This window comes from Copadichromis virginalis, linkage group LG9 (assembly GCF_057382275.1).
Source record: "Copadichromis virginalis isolate Kocher_CV1m ecotype Utaka linkage group LG9, C_Virginalis_male_GT1.1, whole genome shotgun sequence".
Taxonomy (NCBI): domain Eukaryota; kingdom Metazoa; phylum Chordata; class Actinopteri; order Cichliformes; family Cichlidae; genus Copadichromis; species Copadichromis virginalis.
Window position 1 is genome coordinate 8,547,685 of NC_140626.1, and position 21,648 is coordinate 8,569,332.

Here is a 21,648-nt window from a genome sequence, read left to right on the forward strand (position 1 = left end):
CTAATTAGAATTCAATACACATGTTCATAATCCCGCAGAGAGTCAGGCAGATGTGCTAAAAACCATACGAAAGGGAGCCGCACACACATGCACATACCACACATTAAAATAACATCAACAAAAAAAAAAAAAGGCAAAGATGAGACAAACAAAATCAAAGCTTTAAAAGCAAAGCCAGACTAAAGAGGAGGCTGAGGAAAGATCTGCAGGAGGGATGGGCCCAAACAGAGCCCACCCGGCTTCAGCTCACTCTGCCTGCAAGCTGTTGGCTTCATATATATTGGATGAGGTACATCTAAACATGGGGAGACATAAATAGGCAATCCTCCTTCATGCACCACTTCTCTATTATGCAACAGCTTGCTTTAGCCTTAAAGGAAGCAGATAAGGAGGGAGGTGTTTGCACCAGTGAGGCCTGGATGGGAAATATCAACTAGGTTGCCGCAAGAGAGCAGAAATTCTGACTAGAGTCTGTGGTGTAAGCTGATTAGGCGTATGAAAATGGAATATGGAGTCACTGTATGAATGTGTATGTGATCTCAGCAGCAACCAACCTGATATCTTACAGCCGTACACCTCGAAGCGCAGTGCGATGCCTGTTTCCCAGGTAACGGGACGTATCCGAACGAAGCGCGTCAGCGTGGGCTTGGGAAGCTTCGTCTTGGCAACGTCAGTTGGGTTGGTGTTGCCTTGGAAAACCTGTGAAAGATGCAGGAGGGAAGTAAGTTATCAATAGAATATGCTGAGCTGCTGAGATGCAGAATTTCTACGAGACGGAGACGGAATTCACTGGAGCTCAGAGATCGGCCTTCATCTGCATTAAGTTTACACAAGATGTAGCATTGGAAGGCAAGCTTTATGGCCACTTTTTTAATGAGATGGTTTAAATGTTTCCTCTTTCTCCATATGTAGCAGCCCCCACAGGCTGGGTAATGTGACTATGAAACCTGAGACGAGATATACCAGATTGGCTCAAGATGCTCTTTCACTGTCCTCTGTTTCCTGATCAGTTGGAGGTTTTACTGCAGTGTCTTGTTGAAAGGTCACAGACGTCACTGTCCCCCCCTTAGGTCTGTTGACAGTTTACTAGCATCATATGAGTAGGCTGGCCACCCAGCCAAACAACTCCCCGCAGTCCGTCACAGTTCATTCCGGGTAATTGAATCACAGCAGTGACCACATGACCTCCTGACCTCCGTGACTTAGCGGCAATGAGGCAAAGAGGAACCCAGCTGAAGTAAGCAGGATGGAAAAGAGATAGAAAGGCAGTAAGTTTGGTAGTTTGGCTAATCAACTCTAAAGTAAAAAACTAAGAGTAGTTCATGCAGCTGTGTCCAACTGCTTGCCATGCACTCCTTGAGTACAGGGACATCACTAAGGGGAACCTGTAAGAAAACCTTCCACTCTCTCAAAAGTCATGCTGAGTCTCCACTCGCTAACTGTAAAGTGGCTTTTTCCGGAGCTGCGCTAAGATGCCAAACTGCAGTCTCAGCATGTACCAAATGGTGCCCCTCTGCACAAAAGCACTTTAGAGCCTGGAAAACGCAGGCTGAGTTTACCACGGTACCTTTAAGCTGCCACTTTATAGAAGTGACAGTGAACTTTGGAGAGGGCTTGGGGGACATGTACACAGCAGCACAAACAATCGTTCTTGGATGCTCTGTTGCCTTTGAAAACTTCTGGAAATTGTGGTATTTACATGGGCACACACATTCTTCCCTTGCCCTCTGGACACCCACAGAGAGGCTTCCAGATGGACAAAAACCTGTTTGACAGGCTGATCTGCAATCAGTGGTCATCGCCTGTCTCACTCCGGTCAAGCATACTATCCCTCTCTTCCTTCCTTTTCTTGTCCCTCTCTGCCAGCTGCTCAAACACGACAACCATCGCTCCCGCTCCTCTTTATCTCTGGTCTGTCAAGTCTTTGTTTTTCCCTGCTTCTTAAATGAAAAATTGACAGGTCCCTGACATAAAACAGAGGCAACATTCCAGCACGGTCCTCCTTGCAGGGACTTTATTGCCGTCGTTTTTGCTGTAAATGTCATGCGCTTACACGGAGAGTGGGTATATTACCCTACTGATTTAAAGTGTATAATTACATGTTGGGAGAATGTGGTTTAAGTACATACAGCCCGGTATTTCCCCTTTAGTTGAGTTCGTAAGCAACTTTGAAAAGACCGCAATTTAAATCAGCTAGATGTGCTGTTTGGACGGGATATTCCAAGTGTAGCACATGTGCATGGGTGGTTTTTCATGACACAGTCACTGGTCAAGGAGGAGTGAACGTCAGCTATTTTGATGATTTAGTTTCTTCCAAAACAGTCTTATGAAGAGCTACAGCCAAAGCATCTAGAAACACTATCAGAAAGTGAGCACAACATTAGTTCAGACAGGTCATGGAGTTAAGCTTAGTTGTAATCCCAGCCTGTAGGACACGCTATTAAAGCTTCTTTAACGAGGGCATAGTTGCAGCAGTTGTGGAAGCTGACCATAAACCTCCTTCACCTCGGCTCCTTCTTTCATGCTGCATCTGAACTGATCAATCTCACATTGTGATCACTGGTGCCTGAACTGCTCTGGGTTCTGTTCATTTATCTGAATAAATAAAGCTTTTTCACTGCAAAAATAGTTCATAACACAGAGGTGGTGCCGGTACACCACTCGTGGCTCAAAATAAACTTTTAATTCTTGAGGAATATACCTTCTGTTTGGAGCCTTCTTTCAAAGTGATCCAGTCCTCTCCATTAGAGCTGACATCCACTTTGTAGGACTTGACAAAGTAAACCCTCTGGGTCTCCTGGGAAATGGCGCCCTGGGTGCCGATGGCCGAGACGAACCGCAGGAACCCAAGGTCCACCTGAAAAGGGTGAAGAGAGGAGAGACAAGTTTACAGTGAGTTTGCCCATCACTTTACTTTCTCCTTTAGTGTTTCGCTGATTAGCCTGGGCAAAAAGTGCTACAATGTAAAGCTCTTTGCCTGACAACTTTTGTAAAGACGGCTTTCAGCGCACAGCCTATATTAATAATACACAAGACAAGTTGGAGAGTTAAAAATGAGTCCCCGCTATCTGATTCACCTCCGGTCATAGCCTCATCAGCAGCTACCTGGAATTTAATAAACAGCAATAAAATGATATTCGCATTAATGAAGCAGAGACAGGATGACAACTTAATTTCCGGCGAAGGGACGCGAGAGCTCATTGGATAGAAGTGAATAAAACAGGGTCTGCAATCACATCATCAGAACCTGTGAGCGGGAAAGAAAGATACAGACTGAATATCAAATGATGTGTCTTTAAAATATGCAGGGCTTTATAAAGTAATCATGAACTGCAGTACATTACTGCAGGGCTATTATATTTTCACAAGGAGACAGCCAGAGGTAGCAGGGTCAGAGAGGTGGAGGAGTGAATGTCTGTGTGTACGTATATTTTGCTCAGTGCATGGGTGCTGCACTCAGAGATGATGCTGGACAGAAAGTGGGGCTGGTTTCCATCAGACCTGGAAAAGGGAGCGCAGTCTGTGTCTGCCAGCCATCATGCCTGTTTAAAACCATCACTATCACTGCCAGGAAAGACAGAATCCTCGTCCTTACATATATATATGTCCCCGCGGCTTCTGTGTCTGCGGCAGGAACGGCCTTCAAAACTTGCTTTGATCCCGTTGATTCGTTTACCAGCGGGATAAAGGTATAATTTTTCAGCCACCAGCAATAATAAATGAGCTCGCTCTGACCACTGCAGAGGCTCCTTGGACCTCACCTATCATCCCATCATCCACAGCAGAGGCAAAGAAAAAGAGTGGGTGTGGTGTCGACCTGCAAAACTTTCAAAGAATCCCAAGCCCTCGGTGTAAAAGTAGCGTGCTTAATTTTAACAAGCACTAACACCGTCTTTTGACAGGCTGAGCTGACGGTAATGAGGAGTAATGGTATTGCGTGCGGACACCGTTTAATCCCCCCCCCCCTGAAAAACAAGAGAAATGCAAGAAGCTTGGGCGTTGGTGGAAAAGACGAAGCCTTTGATGTTGACGTGAGATGGGCTCGAGCCCCGACGGATGGCGACCAGACTCTCGAGCAGATTACTGCATCGACTCAGAGGAGATAGTCGGCTTGAGCATGTGCGACAACAGTCAAATCCTTTATGGGAGTGTGAGCAGACTTTAGCGTGTGCATTTTTTAGGCAATCAGAGCCAGGGTTATCTTAGCAGGGCTCCAGCTCTGCTGAGACTAAAGCCACACAGAATCTACCTACTTTGCCTGCCAACATTATATACAGTAGTGTGCTTCCCTTAATGATTCAGAGCGAAGAGCAGGGAAGGAATATCTGCATGCCACAGAATGCCGGTCAATCCCGCTCCAGAAATATAAAGACATAAACAGATGGGAGCAATAAATGAGGTTCCACTCTGCTATTCTCTCACTCTGTCCTGGCCGCCCAAAGGATGTGGATGGATGAAGACTAACAAAAAAGACAGTCAAATACGGAGACAGAATACTTTTGTTCCTGTCTACAGGCTCAAGGGGCTTTTACAGTAAGTCCCCCTGATTTCTTTTGGTCTGCAAATAGAAACAAAATCAAATCCTGTCAGCTTCAGCCAGTTCCCATTTAATAACAGAGGAACTTACTTCCTCTCTGCTGGCTAAAACGGCTGCATGTGCCAGTAGTGGATGGAGGAAGCTGGGTCTGTGCTGGCGTTTAGTGCATTAGCCAAGGCAGGTCTTTAACATCTGCATTCAAATGGCCAGTCTGACATATTTTCAGCCTGGACCAATAGCAAAGCAGTTTACTGTAAAGGCTTCACTGAAAATGCTCTAATAGGAAGACTTGGCCTTGGGGTTGTTTTCTCTGAATGGATCTCATTAAGTTTAATGGAGGAGAAGAGCCTCTGGGAACGAAATGAGTGGCGGGGCTAATTGGGAACACTCGTGGGTGCTCAGACTCAGACAATCTCAGGACATGTGCGTGCCAAAATATTTCTGATTAGCAGAGACGTTTTGTCGGTGGGTAAAAATGAGCGTTCGTGATTGTGCAATCTCACTTCCCAGTTTTACATACTTTAATCACCTTACGCTCATTTGTTTTAAACTCCTACAAACTATCACGGTGGTGGGCATAACCAAATCGCTGTAATGCTGTAATGAAAGTAAGTCCAACAGTGGAATTGAGGTAAAAAAAAAAAAAAAAAAAAAGGGAAAGAGGAGAGGTGAAGGGCGAGGAGAAGGTTAGGAGGGGAGGGACAAATGGCTGACAGCGATGCCTCGCAAGATTTGAGGGACACGAGTGCAGAGTCTCCCGTGAAGAAGTGCACAGACTAGATCAATTTCACAGACACAGCCTGATAACAGGGCCTGGGTAATGAGCAAAGCATGATTTATTAATGGCTGCTTGTTAGAAGCAGAAGAACGGTGCTGAGGCTGCGCTAACAGACAGGGTTGCACGGGTCATGGAGAGAAGGCGGGCTGCCAGGGCGCTTGGATGCAAAGCAGAGTCCATCCTACGCCGCAGAGACCGCAGTGAAAACAAACAGGCCCAGATAATGATTACTAGTGGGACTCCTTTTAGCCCAGAGCACAGGACAGAACTTGCTGACCTATATACATAAACCGATAGCCAACATTTAGAAAGTGAGTGCACAGCGGAGCTTGGGTAAATAGATCACTCACAGATGATAAGCCGTTTGTCATCTGCAGATGAAAGGCTGAGTCATGTCTAATGGGTGATGTAATGACTGCGAGGAAGGTGTGAATTATGACTCCTAATCGCAGGCCTAAAGGGAGGCTCTGCGTTTCCAGACTCTGCTGATCAAACAGAACGAAAGCTTGTATCTGCTGCGCATTTGCCATATTGTTATTCTTTCCCCTTGCATAAGTGTTTGGACTCGAGCCCACCTATAGATAAATGACAACACACATTCTGGGACATGCCGGTGCACAGTAACTCATATCTGGTGGGACACACAACCTGAGCCATAAACATGCCAGGCGGGGTAAGAAATCACCCACAATCTTTCCATAAAGCAGTGGCAGGCTGATATGTGGGCAAGGCTTCAGTGTGTCCTTGTCTCCCATGAGTTTTTCCTGCTCCGGCACAGTCCAGAATATGTGTGACTTTCTCTCTGAGTGTGCGTGCGCCTGAGATGTTTTCTCCCTTCCTGTTATGAGGCAAACTGATGAGTCAAAAGCCCTATGCCCCACAAATGCCAGTGCGCGCAGCTCCGGTGGTTCCGCAATGTAATGGAAGCAGAAAGGCAGAAAGAGAATCAGTCGTGGGCTCGGGCTTGTAACATCAGCCAGTTAAAGCCTGGTGTGAATGCAATCAGGCCGACACACTGAAATCAACAGAAGGCGTCTGGATGGTCTGATTTGATTACATCTGATTTGGTGTGTAAGTTTGTGGGTGTGGAAAATATTCACTTGCTTCGCATTTTGTCATGTTACAGCCTTAAATTCAATTTCTCACCTCAAAATTCTACACACAATGCCTCATAATCACGAAGTGAAAAAAGTATTGGGAAATTCTTACAAAAAAGATGAATTTAATCCATGTGAAGAACAAGTGAAGCGCTGTGAAGACTTTTCGGATGCACTGCATGTGTTCAGATAGACGTTGTATTTCTGTATCTGTTTGCGCAAGTGTGGCTCAGTTTGAAGTTTTCTAATTATACCTCATTGGCAGTAGGAGCTGTAGGCGTGATCATTAGGTGTATTGTCTCTGCATGACTCAGATGTGCAGCAAGGCCACATGATATGTATTTCGAGGCTAAAGCCTTGTCAGTTTTATGTAGGTGTAGAAAGAAGACGTGGTTTATAAGGCCTGGGAGGGAAGGAGGGGTGTGTGTGTGAGAGTTGGCGGGGAAGGGGGGGGGGGGGGGAGCTTTAAAGAAACGGCAAAGACTCAAAAGCTCTATCTCTCGCTGCTTGATTGGCTTATAATTGAGTTGCCAAGGAGTTGCATAGAGCAATCCGTACTCTGCGAGAAGAAGTACTTTTCTTTGAAATCCATTTCTCTGCTTGCCCAACGGGGGGGGGGAATAGCTTCCTATCTGTGTGGGCTGCTGACTGAATAACCAAGGCCTCTAGGGAACAAGTTTATTCGTTTTCCCTCACCAAAAAACAACAACAAGAGAAATGCCCAGGGTGAGAGAGAAAGGAGAGCTCCTCTGAGTTCCAAAGTCAACGAGCAGCTGGTAGACACAGTTAGAAGCCCCGGTCAAGGAAACAACCCCTGGACATGCTTTATGGATCTCAAAGGGTAGTATAGTCAGAAGTGATGAAGCAGGCGGAGAGTCTCGAGTCACTTTCTTTTTTTTTTTTGCATACAAAATCTGATTACAATCTTCTTTGTATGGTAATGAGAGGAGGCTGACATTTCGGTGAAGCTGACATTCGCAAAGATACCTCGCCACGAAGCTAAAGAGACACGCTTCCATTCCCAGATGCAGTATTTCTAAACCAGCTTTTGGCAATCTCTTCACTAATTTCTTCCACAGTCACTTTTGGTGTAGCAGGAGCTTTGTAGGAATAGCTCAATTACCTGGAAACTGTAATTAATTTGTTCTTTCATTAAAATTGTATTACTCAAATGCTCCGGGACCTATGAGCTCCTCTCACGAACTTCCATTTATCACAGTGTTCACCTGACAGGATTACAGTTTATTTTTAGCACCACGGCACCTCTTTGGTGGCACTGAATTATGCAGGTCTTCCCATGCGCTGATCATCTGTTTTCTTGACAAAGAGGGATGTACAGGCTGGATGACAGCGATAGTTAAGTTAAAGGTTGCCTGGTTTGTCATGCGTGAGGTGGGGGTGAGCTTAAACATATGCACTGTTGCGTGATTGGAGAGGGAGGATAACAGTCTGGCTTCAAGTTTTTCCTTTGTGAATCATCATTATCACACTAACTCCAGGGTCATTCCCAGCCATGCCACACACATGACTAACGTGCTGAGTAATGATTATGAAACCCAGAAACAGTGATAGGGATGGGAAGCATGGCAGACCTGAAGGTATGTCACGTCTGGAAGTGGCTGCATGATCTGATCTCAGGATACGCAGCTGCACGTGATCGCTTGGAGATGATGACCGGCTACGGGACTTTCAGGCACTGAAAATGAAGCTGATTATGGTTGAGCTGAGGTTTTGTCTCAGAGTACTTATGCAGCACTGTTTCATTTAATTACATCATGCTATCCCTCATGTTTCGATTTCTAGTCTGACTTTTGGGCCGCTCCAGTCGAGTGTGAGTCTCTATTCTCTCATTGATTTTCCAATTGAGCGCAAGGCCTAGAAGGAGCGAGGCACAGACAGCATCCATTGTTTCCATTTGTAAGGCACGATGATGATCTCACCAGCAGCTGCATGCCAGCCTCCGCTCCTTGGCTCTCACTAGACTTCATCAACTGAGAATCTGCTGTTAATTACTAGTCCATATTCTAATTACTTATCACTTGGTATGGGAAGTAAGCCCAAACAGAGGCTGAGGTAAAGAAGCAGACAATAGCAATGAAGGAGACATTTTCACAAATCATTGATCTAGGGTTTAGAGAACATTTTTAGATGATGGAAAATAGGGTGTGTCAGATCCAAGCTGCAAGAGAGCTAAAAAAAAAAAGCCAACGCCACAGTATTTAGCTAAAACTAACGATATAGACATTATGACATCATGCAGTGGTTTCTGGACTCCTCATTTTCAAGTGTTAGCTTTTCTGCAGATGACATATTGGCCTCTCCAAACCAGAAATAGCAACATTTGGATAAGCGAGTAGATTAATAAATTATCGGCTAAAGCTAGCATCCACAGTTTGCACATCTGCCCATCAGCGCAAATTAACAAATGAGTAAGACACAAGAATTTGACTCACTAAAACTGATGCACGAACCTCTTGGATGGTCTGCACCACATAGTTGACCAGCTGTTGGTTATGGCTCCCCGTGTTAGCATAGCCGTCAGGTAAAGATAAGCCTGAATGCTTTTTGGGGTATTGGTGATTTTTGGAGCATTTTCTATAAAATTAGCAAGCTCAACTCTTAGGAACGGAAAGTATAGTATTGTAATTTAGCACTTATTAGTGGGAAATTATGTCTGTGTCATACACATATGATGTCTATGAAATCTTTTTCTTACTAGCATTAGCATATATGGTTAGTTCTGGCTGTAAAAGAAAATAAACAAACGAACTAGAAGCAGTTGCCCATAATGTTAACTTGAGGCTTCAAAGTGAGACTTTACAATCTAATCTGACATAACCATGCCTTTGTCCATTTATTATATACAGCCTGTGGGCAGACCACATGGATTTAGTGTTCATTCTTATCTGATTGGTGGAAGGAATTGCACCATTATCAAGGCTCTCTGCAAGTGTTTGATTGGTGAAGGTTTATCTGGCCTCAGATTCAAAGCACAGTTTGCTGTATGGCTTTGCCTGGGCAAATACACCCAGGAAGGGCTGTGCCCCCCCGTGTTTCAAATTGCAACTTAAACCTGTGACAATATCCCCCGCAAACGGTTGACTTTACCATGAGATTAATATTGCATGTGGGAGATAAAGAGGCATATTGTGTCAACAAAACACCGATATGCTTCTGAACCTTTGATGTCTGCAACAAAGGTGAGATTAAAGCACGCATGACAAGAGTAAAGGGACTCATTATCTCCATTTATGATTAAACAATTTAGCTTATCAGAGACACATAAAAAATACATAAATACTGACAAAGTAGTCAGGGATAATGCATCCTGACAAGAAGATTGAAGATAATGGCAGGATCCGTTCCAGCTAAATTATAGATATGGAGACAAGCTCAAGCTCATGAGCATAAAAAAATAAAAAATAAAAGCCCCAGCTGTATGGGATAGCGTGTACTGTATATTGCCATTATGAGATGCTCAATAAAGAGGCTTTCAGGTATTGACAGTTGGGTTCTCTCCAAGACAGTCTAAATTATTCATGTTGTGTGTATGTGCAATCAATGGCAGCCGTCTCACAGAGATTCAGTCTTGGAGTGTCTTTTATTGAGTCCTTCAGATGCTTTACTGACTCTTGGTGGCCATCAGATCCTTCCTCTGACATCCTTGACAAAGCCATTGTACACTATGTGAGCTTCTCAGCAATTTCCCTAATCACGCTCCCCGAGGAACCATTACACCAATCCATAGACTATACCTCCCCTTCAGAGTTAAATGTGTTGTACAGATGCGGACATTTCCTCACTGGTGCTGTGTGAAAACTTGTGGTGTATCCTCATTTATTATTTTTTTAATACCTCAACCTGCTCCAGGGAACCCCACTGCTAAGCATCTGAAAAAGACACACGTCGCGCAGCAGGGTAATTCGTACAAATCTCTTTCTACCTTGATGTAGATTTGTAAGCCTAAAATTTTCAAGCATGAAAAAAGAAAGACCTGTTTTGAGGGATTATTGTTCCTTCCTTTCCTCCCTCTTCCCTCCCCTGTAAACCTCCTCAAAGGACATCTGTCCATCTCCGTGTAGACCAAAGGGGCTGATTAATGACCTGGCTAACCCAGCACTCAATGCTGTACCCACCACACCAATCTAATTACCCAGCGGAGAGCGCACAGACTCCAGCATCTCGCCCTCCTCCTTTCCATGCATCAGAATGAGGCAGTATTAAAATGGATGACAAATCTGGATTATGTTCGGCAAAGAAGAGGCAAAGCAGAGCAAAAGAAAATGCCCAGGAATCAAAGGCCGGGCTGTCATGAATAATAAAACTGTCTGCCTCAAACTGCAGTCAGGGGATGATAATGAAATAAATAATGAATTGATTACTATGCATCTGACTGCGCACTGAGATGATTTGTACGTGCCGCGAGGGGGGACTGAGCTTGTTGCAACACCACGGACAGGCTTAATGACAGAGGAATGAAGAATTCTAGTCTTTTAATACCACTTGTGATAATTGGACTTCTGCTCGGAGCGCTCGGCACAAGTACATCCTCGGAAAAAAAACCAAAACATAAATTACGTGGCAAGCGCAGACTTGGCTCTTTCACAGAGTCTGAAATTAGACAAGTCTCATTCTGTGTTTTCATCTGATTAGTATTGGGTAATCAGCATGCTCATTAGACCACATCCCTCCTTTTAAAAATGCAGATTTTACTGCCAAATCAAATCCTCAATATGATCAATACTAAAACAGGGGGAGGCTGGAGTGGCAAGAAATCATTGTGATAACTCACAACATGACATGGAAGAGAACCAGAGCGGCGCAGCCTTCAAGTCTAAGCTGTTACACTTATCGGGCTGTGAACAATGGACTTTCCTTTTAGAAAGACAAATGCTGTAATGCAACAGACCATCCAACCGCTGGAGGAAGTGGTAAAGGAGCCCGTGCCTTGTTCCACTCTGACACATGCTGAGTTCCTCTGCAGGACAATATGGACCCTGCCAGACAGTCCCACTCATCCACAAACTCAAGTATGAACGCACGGACACACACAAGCATGGGAGAGTGCGCGTAAACCGGCGCACGTACACACACTGATTAAATTAGTCTGAAGGAGCAACAGGGGCCCCCAGGACAATATTTTCATTGCAATAATAAAGGAAAAGCTTGCTTATGGCCCTCCCCAAGCAAATATTTGGCTTTGGGTCAGCTCTATTATTCATCCCCCGAGGAATATGCCGGAGCCAAAGTTTTCAGCAGTGAAGCAAAGACTGTAGAAAAGAGTCGAAAAAGACAAACAGTCTGGGCATTTACGAGGCCTGGAGGCTTTCGGTTAATAAATCAAACAAGCTCCGAATGCATCTCGGTAGTGCCTCAGTGGGTATGTCACTGGAGGGGGGGGGTTGTGCTGTGAGTGGACTTGGAATATGTGACTTATCCCAGTCTAGGGATGGAAGAACTAAATCCTTAATCTTCCCACATAAAGTTCCCTTGGTGGGTGATGATCGTTTTGTGCAGATAAGCTGACAGTCAGAAAAAAATATGACGGAGCCTGTTTGTGTGTTTGAGAGTGTCTGTGTGTGTGTGAAGCCAGGCAGGACGCCTGGAATAAATCCCAGCATCCCCCAGAGGCGGTCTCTGTTATCACGGAGAAGGAAAAGTTATCAGATAGGACAAGAAGACAGAGGGAGGGAGAGAGAGATAGGCAGGTAGGTAGACAGTGATAGAGAGAGTGGACTCGCAATTTTTGTAAGGCGTGAACTTAACCACCCCAGAGGTCCATCAGGACAGCTGACATTCATCATCGGAACTGTTGGGTGTTATGGAGAAGCTGCACCTCCAGAGGCCAAAGAACAAACACGGAGCACACCGACTGTGCTCGAGCAGGCAGCGGTCGCGTCAAATACACAACACACCCTCAGACTGTGACACACTTCCAGAAAGACAGACCACAGACAGCTGGAGAATTGTTCCACGCTGCCTTTTGATTGAACTTCCTGTTAAAAATTTTAATGTTATCAGTGATGTGCTGTTATCTTCCTGTTAGTAGGTTACCTGTATCCACTCTTTGTTGGAATCCTCTGCTGGTGTCCATGCATTTTCATAGTAGTTGAGTCTGGAGCGCTCTGGGGACCAGCTAGGATTGTACTGGGATGAAACCATGATCTGATCTGACGTTATCTCTCCCGATTCCATGCCTAAAGGGTCGCTACAGTCAAAGTCTGCAAAGGGAAAATGTAAACAATGTTTATTTCTGAGTCAAAATGCGACACAGCAATGTCTTTTCAGTGCCCCCCACCCCCGCTACAGAATCAGAGCTTATCTCAAGGGAGGAGGCCACCGCACGACAGCCACTCAGCACTGCCGGCCGGGAAAGAGGAGCACATCAGCAGTGCCTCGGTAAATCCTTCCCGCGTCTCTCCCTCTACTTTTTAATGGAAGAAGGATGGAAGCGTTCCGCATTAAGACGTAAAAATGTCCTCATAAAACATTCAGTGTAGGCTGGTATTACGCGTTAGAGTGACTTTCCCTCCAGTAATTTTTTTTTTCCACTGACTGGATCAGTTTCCCTTCACTTCCCTGTGGGCAGTTTATCTTTTTTTTTTTTAACCTTTCTCCCCATTTTCTCCCTTATTTGGTCTCTTGTGGGAGTTTAGGTGTGTTTAGTGTCTGTATTTGGGGACCATACATCACACTCAGTGGTCAGCCCCATGGGAGGAGGTGCTTCACTTGTTAGTGTTAACTCTGGGCAGCTGATTTGTGGTATCCGGGGCTCCGTAAACGAAAAGACTCCGCTGGGTCAGATTGGGGTCAGCCCCTCTAACCTCAGTTGGCTGGACATACTGACCCTGCTGTAGAGTGATGAAGAAAATGACCTTTTGATCCGGGCAGTTTTTCATTAAGTTCACCACAACAACACAGAGGTATGCGAAGGCACACTTACAGCCACTCATGTAAGCAGCTCTTGTTTATTTACTTCCTTTTTTTTCCCCCAATGGGGAAATTGGTCATAAAGCAAACTGGCAATCCTTCAAGCAGCATGTTAGCATAAATGTAAAAGCTTATGACCAAAAAAATACAGTCATTTGCTTATATGCAGACACACATGCACAGATTCAGAGGGCTCAGGATGGAGAGTAGTGTGGAACTGCTGTGTGGCTGCTGCCTAAAAGCTAACACAGATGGTCTCCCCATCTGCTGGCCTGCTCACATGCCTCAGTCAGTGGGTCAGCGTGCATCCTTGTGCTTTACAGTGTCGACGTGTGGCTGTATACACATGTGTTCGTGCACAAAGGTATGCCGGAGTCTCCGTGTGAGGCCGAGAAAACTGTCTCGCACCTCCCGCATTCATTGTCGCCTTTCTTTGAAGGCCGTTCTTGCCAGACTTTTGTACTGGGACCTACGTCACCTAGAATACAGACCGCGATCAACGAAAAAACACAAGGAGGCTGTCTGTTCGCTTTCAAAGGTGGTATCTGATCACGTGGATTAGCGACCAAAGCGGGGTTTGATAGCTGAGGAAAATGGCGACAGTTGATAGAGGGGATGAGTGTATGAGAAAGAACAAAAGACAAGGCCTCTTTTCAGCGCCTTATCGCCTTTCATCAGTAGCTTTCAGCTGGAGCGTACCCATCCCCTCGCCACGGAGAAGCGAGAAAATCCACCGTGTATTATGCATAAGGGGATTATGAATGATTCAAGCAGTACAAGCCTGGAAAAGCAAAGACAGGGTCTGGAGATTTTTATTTTCATCTCGGATTTGTTTGAGTTGGTGACGTATCCCAAGCAACTGACTTCTAAATGAAGGTGTGCGCTGATCACAGGTCAGATATTTCACTGGGCCTCTTAAGGGCGAATGTGAAAAGCTGCTCCGCGTAATCTGATCTTGGACGCGTGATTAAAATAGCCCGCGTGACTCGGAGTAAACTAAAGAGAAGTGACATAAACAGTCACAGCTCTTCTCGTTGCTGCGAGGTGGCCTTGTTTTCATTTGCAGCATGTGTACAACAGCAAAGTGTGCCTTCCCCTTTGGGTGAGATAAAACGCTCTTTGGAGATGATTAGTAGATTGGCTGGATTTCATCCATCTCTGCTGCTATTCAAAGACCAAATGTGTGGGTGTGGGTATGTGTGTAGGGGGTGGTCTTGCCTCTGGACAGATTTATGACTCCTACCAGGACTTTTCCTCCTTGATGAAATGTTTAGATGGAAAGTTTTGCAAAACGGGGTCAGGGGGTCAGGCGCCGTGACAGGGACACTGAATGTGAAAGCCCCAGGGATGTGTGTAAGTGTGCGTCCAGGGTTGTTACTGGTGAGGAAGCCGTCTTTTGGAGCCCGTCTGGGCTCATGGTGTATAAATGTAAGCCTTGTAAACCACAGGAGGCAGACTTGTAACCAGTAACACATTCCCCAAATGAAGAGGCAGGAGGTGTTTATTTAATAACTCTTATGAGTTCTGCTTAACAAGTGGGAACTTGTCACAACAGGACCCACTGAAAGTAGCAGACAACATCTGCTTCTTTGTGTAATATTCTCCGGCTGGTTACATTCTTGCCCTCTAATTCTTTTACAGCTAGTAACTTTTAAAGTTTTCTTTCACTAAACAAATTTACATTTCTGCCTCAGTCATCCCACTTGTGTACCAATGTTCTTTGTCTACCTGTGATTCAGCCTCCCTGACATCCCCATCTGTCTGATTTTAAGTGCTTTTTTCTGGGGGGGGGGGGTTTGGAGTGTATGCCAGCTCACCCTCTGGAACAGTTCTTTCGATGACGGTGAAGTTGGCAGAGAAGCCTTCCTTTGCAATGGCGCTGTCGGTGTTGATTGTCAGGGCCAGGATGCCTGTGTAAGAGATGATCCTGCCCGGGGTGTTCTGCCCGCAGTACCTTCCGACATGTGGGCCAACTGGAGAGAGAAAAAGAGGGAATAAGTGCAAACATATAATATGTTCCTCGAGTTAGACTTGGTCACACATAGCTTTTAACTAGCCCCTCACCCCCACCGTGGAGGTGTGAAACCTGGTGTGTCAATCGACCCAATAAAGAAGAGCGAGAAAAGACTGTTCGTTTGCCTGCCACAGGGGCAAAAAAAAAAGCAAGCGCAACCTGTGGCGTGCGGGGGGGGTCATGGTCTCTATTTGCTGGCTGTAAATACCACAAACCTCCTGTACCCACAATTGTTTTCTTAGACCTGAGGCAGACACAGCCGTGGCCCAGCGAGGCCAAACAAGTAAAGACTGGAGCGAGACAATGGGGAAGCATTAAAAGTCGGAAAGCAATAAAAGTGGGAGAGCGATGTGTTTGGCCGGGCAGACTGAGCAGAATGGGAAAACAGGATGGATGAAAGGTTGGAGGTGGAGAAATGCAGGGAGAGTGCGAACGATGGGGGTGATGAGGGAGGGAGAGAGAGAGGGTGAGCGCGGGAGCACAATGACCTTGCCCTGCGTCTCTGATGTGTGTTGTGATCCGTGCGCACTGGTGAGTGTGCGTTCCTGTTGGGGGAGCTGGAGCTTATCTGTGATTAGTAATGCTGTGATCAGCAGCGAGTGACAGTCCTGCCTCCCCGTGGCCTCCTGTCATCCAAAACATGCCACTTCCAGCCCGGCTCCTACATGAAAGGCAAAGGCCAGACTGCTGGGGCTTGGGGGCGGGGGGGGGGGGGCGGGAGCAATGTGACGGCTCAAATTAATCTTCACAGACCAGGTGCCTGGTGAACAAATGTGCAACTCTACTGTATGTTTGCTTTTGAACCTGAGCTGAAAAAACATCTCCTGGATTATCTGCATGAGTCCCCAGCACTATGATATTTTCAAGAACCTTGCTGCCTTTTCTCCAGCCTTTCCCAGGGAAATGGCTCGCTGAGGTTCCACGACACACCTGTTGAGCGAGGTGCACTTTAAGAATAGGGGTAAGGAGTAGCACAGATCCTCCTCCCCCTGCTGCTTCACGAAGACCTGCGCCTGCCCAAACGTCTCCCACCTCTGCCTCCAGTCTTCCGTGCTAATGCATAATTATCGATCCTGCACGCACCACAGGAACCACCTGGCAGAAGCCGACATGCTGCTTTCCTCCCCTGGCTTATTTTTATACAGGACTGTGGATCACACGTGGCAACACTTGAGTGACGTGACGCTACATCAGTTCAAAATGGCATTTTCCAGTTCCTGCTCTCATCAAAGCTTCCTGTATGCAATGATGAACTGAGACAGATCTGAATCTTAATCATCAAGCAGTGCCGGAAACGTTACTTTTTCTAGACCCCAGTGTCTTCTGTAAAAATATGTACTAAAAGGTGCTAATAATGTGACATATTCTCAGCTCCCAGAGTCTTTGAGAATCGACTTAATCAACACCAGTCTTGAAAATTAGACATGCGTCACCTCTGGCAGGGAGGAGGGGTTGCACAAATGAGTTGTGGAAATATTTTGTGGAATCAAAGGTCAGCTTGGCAAAAGTTAACATCTACAGACACAGGGGCTCAAAGAAAACTGAGCTTTAAGTAAACTTACTTGAAAAGGCGCCGCGATTTGCGCTTCAACCTTATCACCTCCGACGTGAAAGCAGAGAATACTGATGTGCACTGTGCTGAACGCAACAAGATAAAATTCTTTCAATTTTCTGCCACTGATGGCTAAGAGAAGCTTTCATCTTGTCTGCACCCTGTGTTGGAATAGCCAGGAGAAAAACTGAAAACTTCAAGAGGTGATTTCACTTGCCGAGTTCAAAGCATCATCCCAGAGCAATGGAAGCCTTGCTTTGAACGTTGCTTGCTTGCTCTCGCTCCGTCGCTCACCTGCTGATTTATTTATTTATTTATTTTTAGATAGATGGATTTTAGAACGCCATTTTATGGGGGAATATTTTGATTGTGTGCCTGGATCCACGTGAACGTTGTGGCCTGTGGTAAACCAAGAGCAGCAGACGTCCCACGGAGTGCTGTTTCACTCTAATAAGCACTTCTGGTGAGAAACACAAAGAATCCTGCAAAGGAAATTCTTTTTGGAGCAATTTCCTGCAAGATCAGACTGTGTTCTCCACATGTCAGCACCCTGAAAAGCATCAATTTAAACATTACAGCCTAGATTGGACATTGAACTCCCAAATGTACAGGCACTAGGCATACGGTCTGTGACTGAAAAAGGAAGTATGGGAGGATTGTGACAGGAAGTGTTCAGCATTTGGCAAAGACAAAGCATTCTGTTAGACCACTTCCAAGTATGGTTAAGGTAGTTAGCCTTCTTGCCCAAAGAATGTCATCTTATTGTTTAAAGTTGCTCCTTTCCTTTTGGAAAAACAGTGAGCAGCGAAGCTGAAACTTATCACTCCACTCACCCGCATTCTCACGCTCCCACCACAGGTTAACAGGTTTTCAAGAATAGTTTGAGTTTCACAGTCAGTTTGAGCTTGTCTGACTTGGCCTCCAAATTCTGCAGATCTCAATCCAATCAAGCATCTGTGGGATCTGCTGGACATAAAAGTCAGATCCAATGAGGCCCCACCTCACAACTTACAGGTCTTAAAGGATCTGTTGCTAACATCTTGGTGCAGATACCACAGCACACCTTCAGGGATCTAGTGGAGCCCATGCCTCGATGGGTCAGGGCTGTTTTGGTAACAAAAGGGGGACCAACACAATATTAGGCAGGTGGCCATAATGTTATGCCTGATCTGTGTATATTAAGTGATCTAACGCTGCCCAGCAGGTAGGAGTGATGCCCTAAATTGTTAAATGATGCATTGCTGCAATGCCTCACACTTTCACATTAAATTGTATTCAATTCTCTGTTCTTCCCATTCACTCACCTCCAGGGAACCCATCCCAGATCTCCAGCCGGTCATAGCGGCAGAACACACCAGTAGGGGGTGTTGGGTCGGGCTCCAGCTCAAAGCTCTCAAACTCCAAGATGATTTCCGACATTTTCGGGGCAAAGATCATGAAAGTGCAGTCCAGGTTGTTGGGGTATTTCTCGGGGAACCCAGGTGACTTAATGATGCCGCTGTTGGAGGTGAAGTTCCTGGAGCATTCTGGACCTGCAGGAAGGATGACAGGAAAAAGTGAGATGAGAAGTGAGAAGATGAATGGGGGACAAAGGAAGACATTTGAATGACTATTGCTTAAGTGAGTTGCTTAGGTGTTAAAGTAAGTTTTAGAAGCTCAGCCTTCCAGCTGCCCTACTGAGGGGAGGACAGTTTACGGCCCATAGGTGCAAGACCACCTCAGTAGTTCTTGTTTTCACATCTGGATCTCTACATCTGGATGTTCAAAAGCTCAGAGCTTTTGAGCATCACACTCCATCACTGTATGTGTGTTAAAACTGGAGGAACATCTGGGCTGAAAGTGTAAACATTAGTGAAAGGCCTCAATCACCAGAATCGGGGGAATGATGAATAAAGAGCTTGATTTGTTCTGATGTTCTCATGTCTGCGAAACATATGAGAGGTGCTCGAGCAAAATTACAGCGTCAGTGATGGAAGGCAAAGTGAATGACTGCGCATTCATCAACACGCACGCACGCACACCTAAACACACAGTTTTACACCAGGAAAAGTCAAAATATTTATGCACAGCTCCCCGGAGAGCTACCTTTCAGCTGATGAGGAGTATTAACGCATTTCCCATGGCAGACACTTCTCACAAGCACAAAATTATGATTTAAGAATGATTGACACGTGAGTCAAAAAAACAAAAACAAACTGAGACTAGCAGCTGCTTGAAAATGTTTAAATGTATGTGACAGACATTAGGATGCGTTCACTATGCAGACTCAAGCATCAGTCCCAAGTGTTAGAAAGCGCCTGTTTTATACAAACATATACACAGAGATAGAAAATCAGAAAAAAAAAAACAGAATTACTGTTGTTCGGGGCAATTATTTTGAGCCATTAGTTGTAGAAATGTACCCAGGATAACATCATTTTCATGCCTGTCTGGCAGCTGGCGTGATGGGTGCAGGTGGGGCCAATCGAAACCAAAATTGCAGGGAGTTATCATTAGACAGAGCCACTGTGCCGCAGTCACTGCAGCTTAAATGAATGTGGCAAACTGCATTTTTTCCATCGCCACTCAAGCATCTTGCTGGGCCCCTAATTGAAGACCATCAACCCCACTTGAGCCTGTCCACCGGTGCTTTGAGTGAAGGGACGGAGAGCCACGTTGATTTTCTCCCCTCGTCCAAAGCTGAAAGCCACAGCGAGCCGGCGCTTTGACTCCAAAAAGAGTTGACATTTAGTGCGGCGGCTAAAGTGTGGCTTTCGCGAACAGTGGGCGCCATTAATTTCTCAGCTTCCCCCTTCGTATTTACCCCAGGAAAAATTCGGATTGATTTTTGTTCAGGGAGAGTGCTCCCCGGGATGAGAGGGTTGTTGGATGCTGGAGATTTGCACTTTGCCACATTTGATATTAATGTCACGCAGTTCTGGGGGTGGGGGGGTAAAACTATAGATGCAAGCCAGTTCTTTCTGTGGTGAGTGTTCTAGACAGCTGTAGCATCCAGAGTGCTATTCAGGTCAATGTGTTGAATTTCGTGTGGATATTGGCTCCGAGCTCCACTCTCCATCCATTTCATCAGCTTCTACTGTGACCCTTATCTCAGCTCAGCAGTTGACCAGAACAGATTTAAAGTTTGGAAATGGTTCACGCTGAAAACCTGTCGAAATCCAAGCAGTAGGCTGGCAGTCAAAGAGCACAGTACCACTACAAATTTTTGTTAGTAAAACTACAGCTCTTACAGTATCATTTCTACTGGTTTCTGATTATCTCGGCTAAACACTGGTACATGCTTCCCTTATCATTAGAAGACATAGCATACATTTTCACTGCTATGCAGATGACACCCAGCTCTATCTGTCCATGAAGCCAGATAACAAACACCAATTAGTTAAACTGCAGGAATGTCTTAAAGACATAAAGACCTGGATGGCCGCTAACTTTCTGCTTCTTAATTCAGATAAAACTGAGGTTATTGTACTCGGCCCTGAAAAGCTTAGAAATATGGTATCTAACCAGATTCTTACTCTGGATGGCATTACCTTGGCCTCCAGTAACGCTGTGAGGAACCTTGGAGTCATTTTTGACCAGGACATGTCCTTCAATGCACATATTAAACAAATATGTAAGACTGCGTTCTTCCATTTGTGCAACATCTCTAAAATTAGAAATATCCTGTCTCAGAGTGACGCTGAAAAACTAGTTCATGCATTTATTACTTCCAGGCTGGACTACTGTAATTCATTATTTTCAGGATGTCCAAAAAACTCACTGAAAAGCCTTCAGCTAATCCAAAATGCTGCAGCAAGAGTCCTGACAGGGACTAGAAAGAGAGAGCATATTTCTCCTGTTTTGGCTTCCTGTTAAATCCAGAATTGAATTCAAAATCCTTCTCCTCACATACAAGGTCTTAAATAATCAGGCCCCATCTTATCTTAATGACCTTGTAGTACCATATCACCCTATTAGAGCACTTCGCTCTCGCTCTGCAGGCCTACTTGTTGTTCCTAGAGTATTTAAAAGTAGAATGGGAGGGAGAGCCTTCAGTTTTCAGGCCCCTCTTCTGTGGAACCAGCTTCCAGTTTGGATTCGGGAGACAGACACTATCTCTACTTTCAATATTAGGCTTAAAACTTTCCTCTTTGCTAAAGCATATAGTTAGGGCTGGACCAGGTGACCCTGAATCCTCCTTTAGTTATGCTGCAATAGACATAGGCTGCCGGGGGATTCCCATGATGCATTGAGTTTTTCCTTTCCAGTCACCTTTCTCACTCACTATGTATTAACAGACCTCTCTGCATTGAATCATATCTGTTATTAACCTCTGTCTCTCTTCCACAGCATGTCTTTATCCTGTCTTCCTTCTCTCACCCCAACCGGTCGCAGCAGATGGCCCCGCCCCTCCCTGAGCCTGGTTCTGCCGGAGGTTTCTTCCTGTTAAAAGGGAGTTTTTCCTTCCCACTGTTACCAAAGTGCTCGCTCATAGGGGGTCATATGATTGTTGGGTTTTTCTCTGTATCTATGAAGCGCCTTGAGGCGACTTATGTTGTGATTTGGCGCTATATAAATAAAATTGAATTGAATAGTTACCAAGGTCCCCCACACCAGACTTCTCCTCTGAGTGCTAAAAGGCATTAACCAGAGATACTGTCCCCAAACTGAACCAACCTCACCGTCAACATTTCTGTTGCTATGTTCTTTCTGAACTGTCATAACTGAGGCGAAAGCAAGGACAAACCTTCTTATACTGTC

The 21,648-nt window shown here is 45.4% G+C and overlaps 1 protein-coding gene across 3 annotated transcripts in view; it reads right to left on the minus strand.

Annotated features, from left to right (window-relative positions):
• Positions 1-21,648, minus strand: part of nrp1a (neuropilin 1a) — a 61,290-nt gene that overhangs the window by 12,750 nt on the left and 26,892 nt on the right. For all 3 annotated transcript variants that reach the window (XM_085467561.1, XM_085467559.1, XM_085467560.1), the window contains 5 exons: positions 18,213-18,440; positions 15,160-15,315; positions 12,467-12,633; positions 2,702-2,857; positions 555-699 (listed from right to left, as the gene is read on the minus strand). In XM_085467561.1, coding sequence (XP_085323687.1) covers positions 555-699; positions 2,702-2,857; positions 12,467-12,633; positions 15,160-15,315; positions 18,213-18,440 — 852 coding nt within the window. The remainder of the gene's footprint in view (positions 1-554; positions 700-2,701; positions 2,858-12,466; positions 12,634-15,159; positions 15,316-18,212; positions 18,441-21,648) is intronic.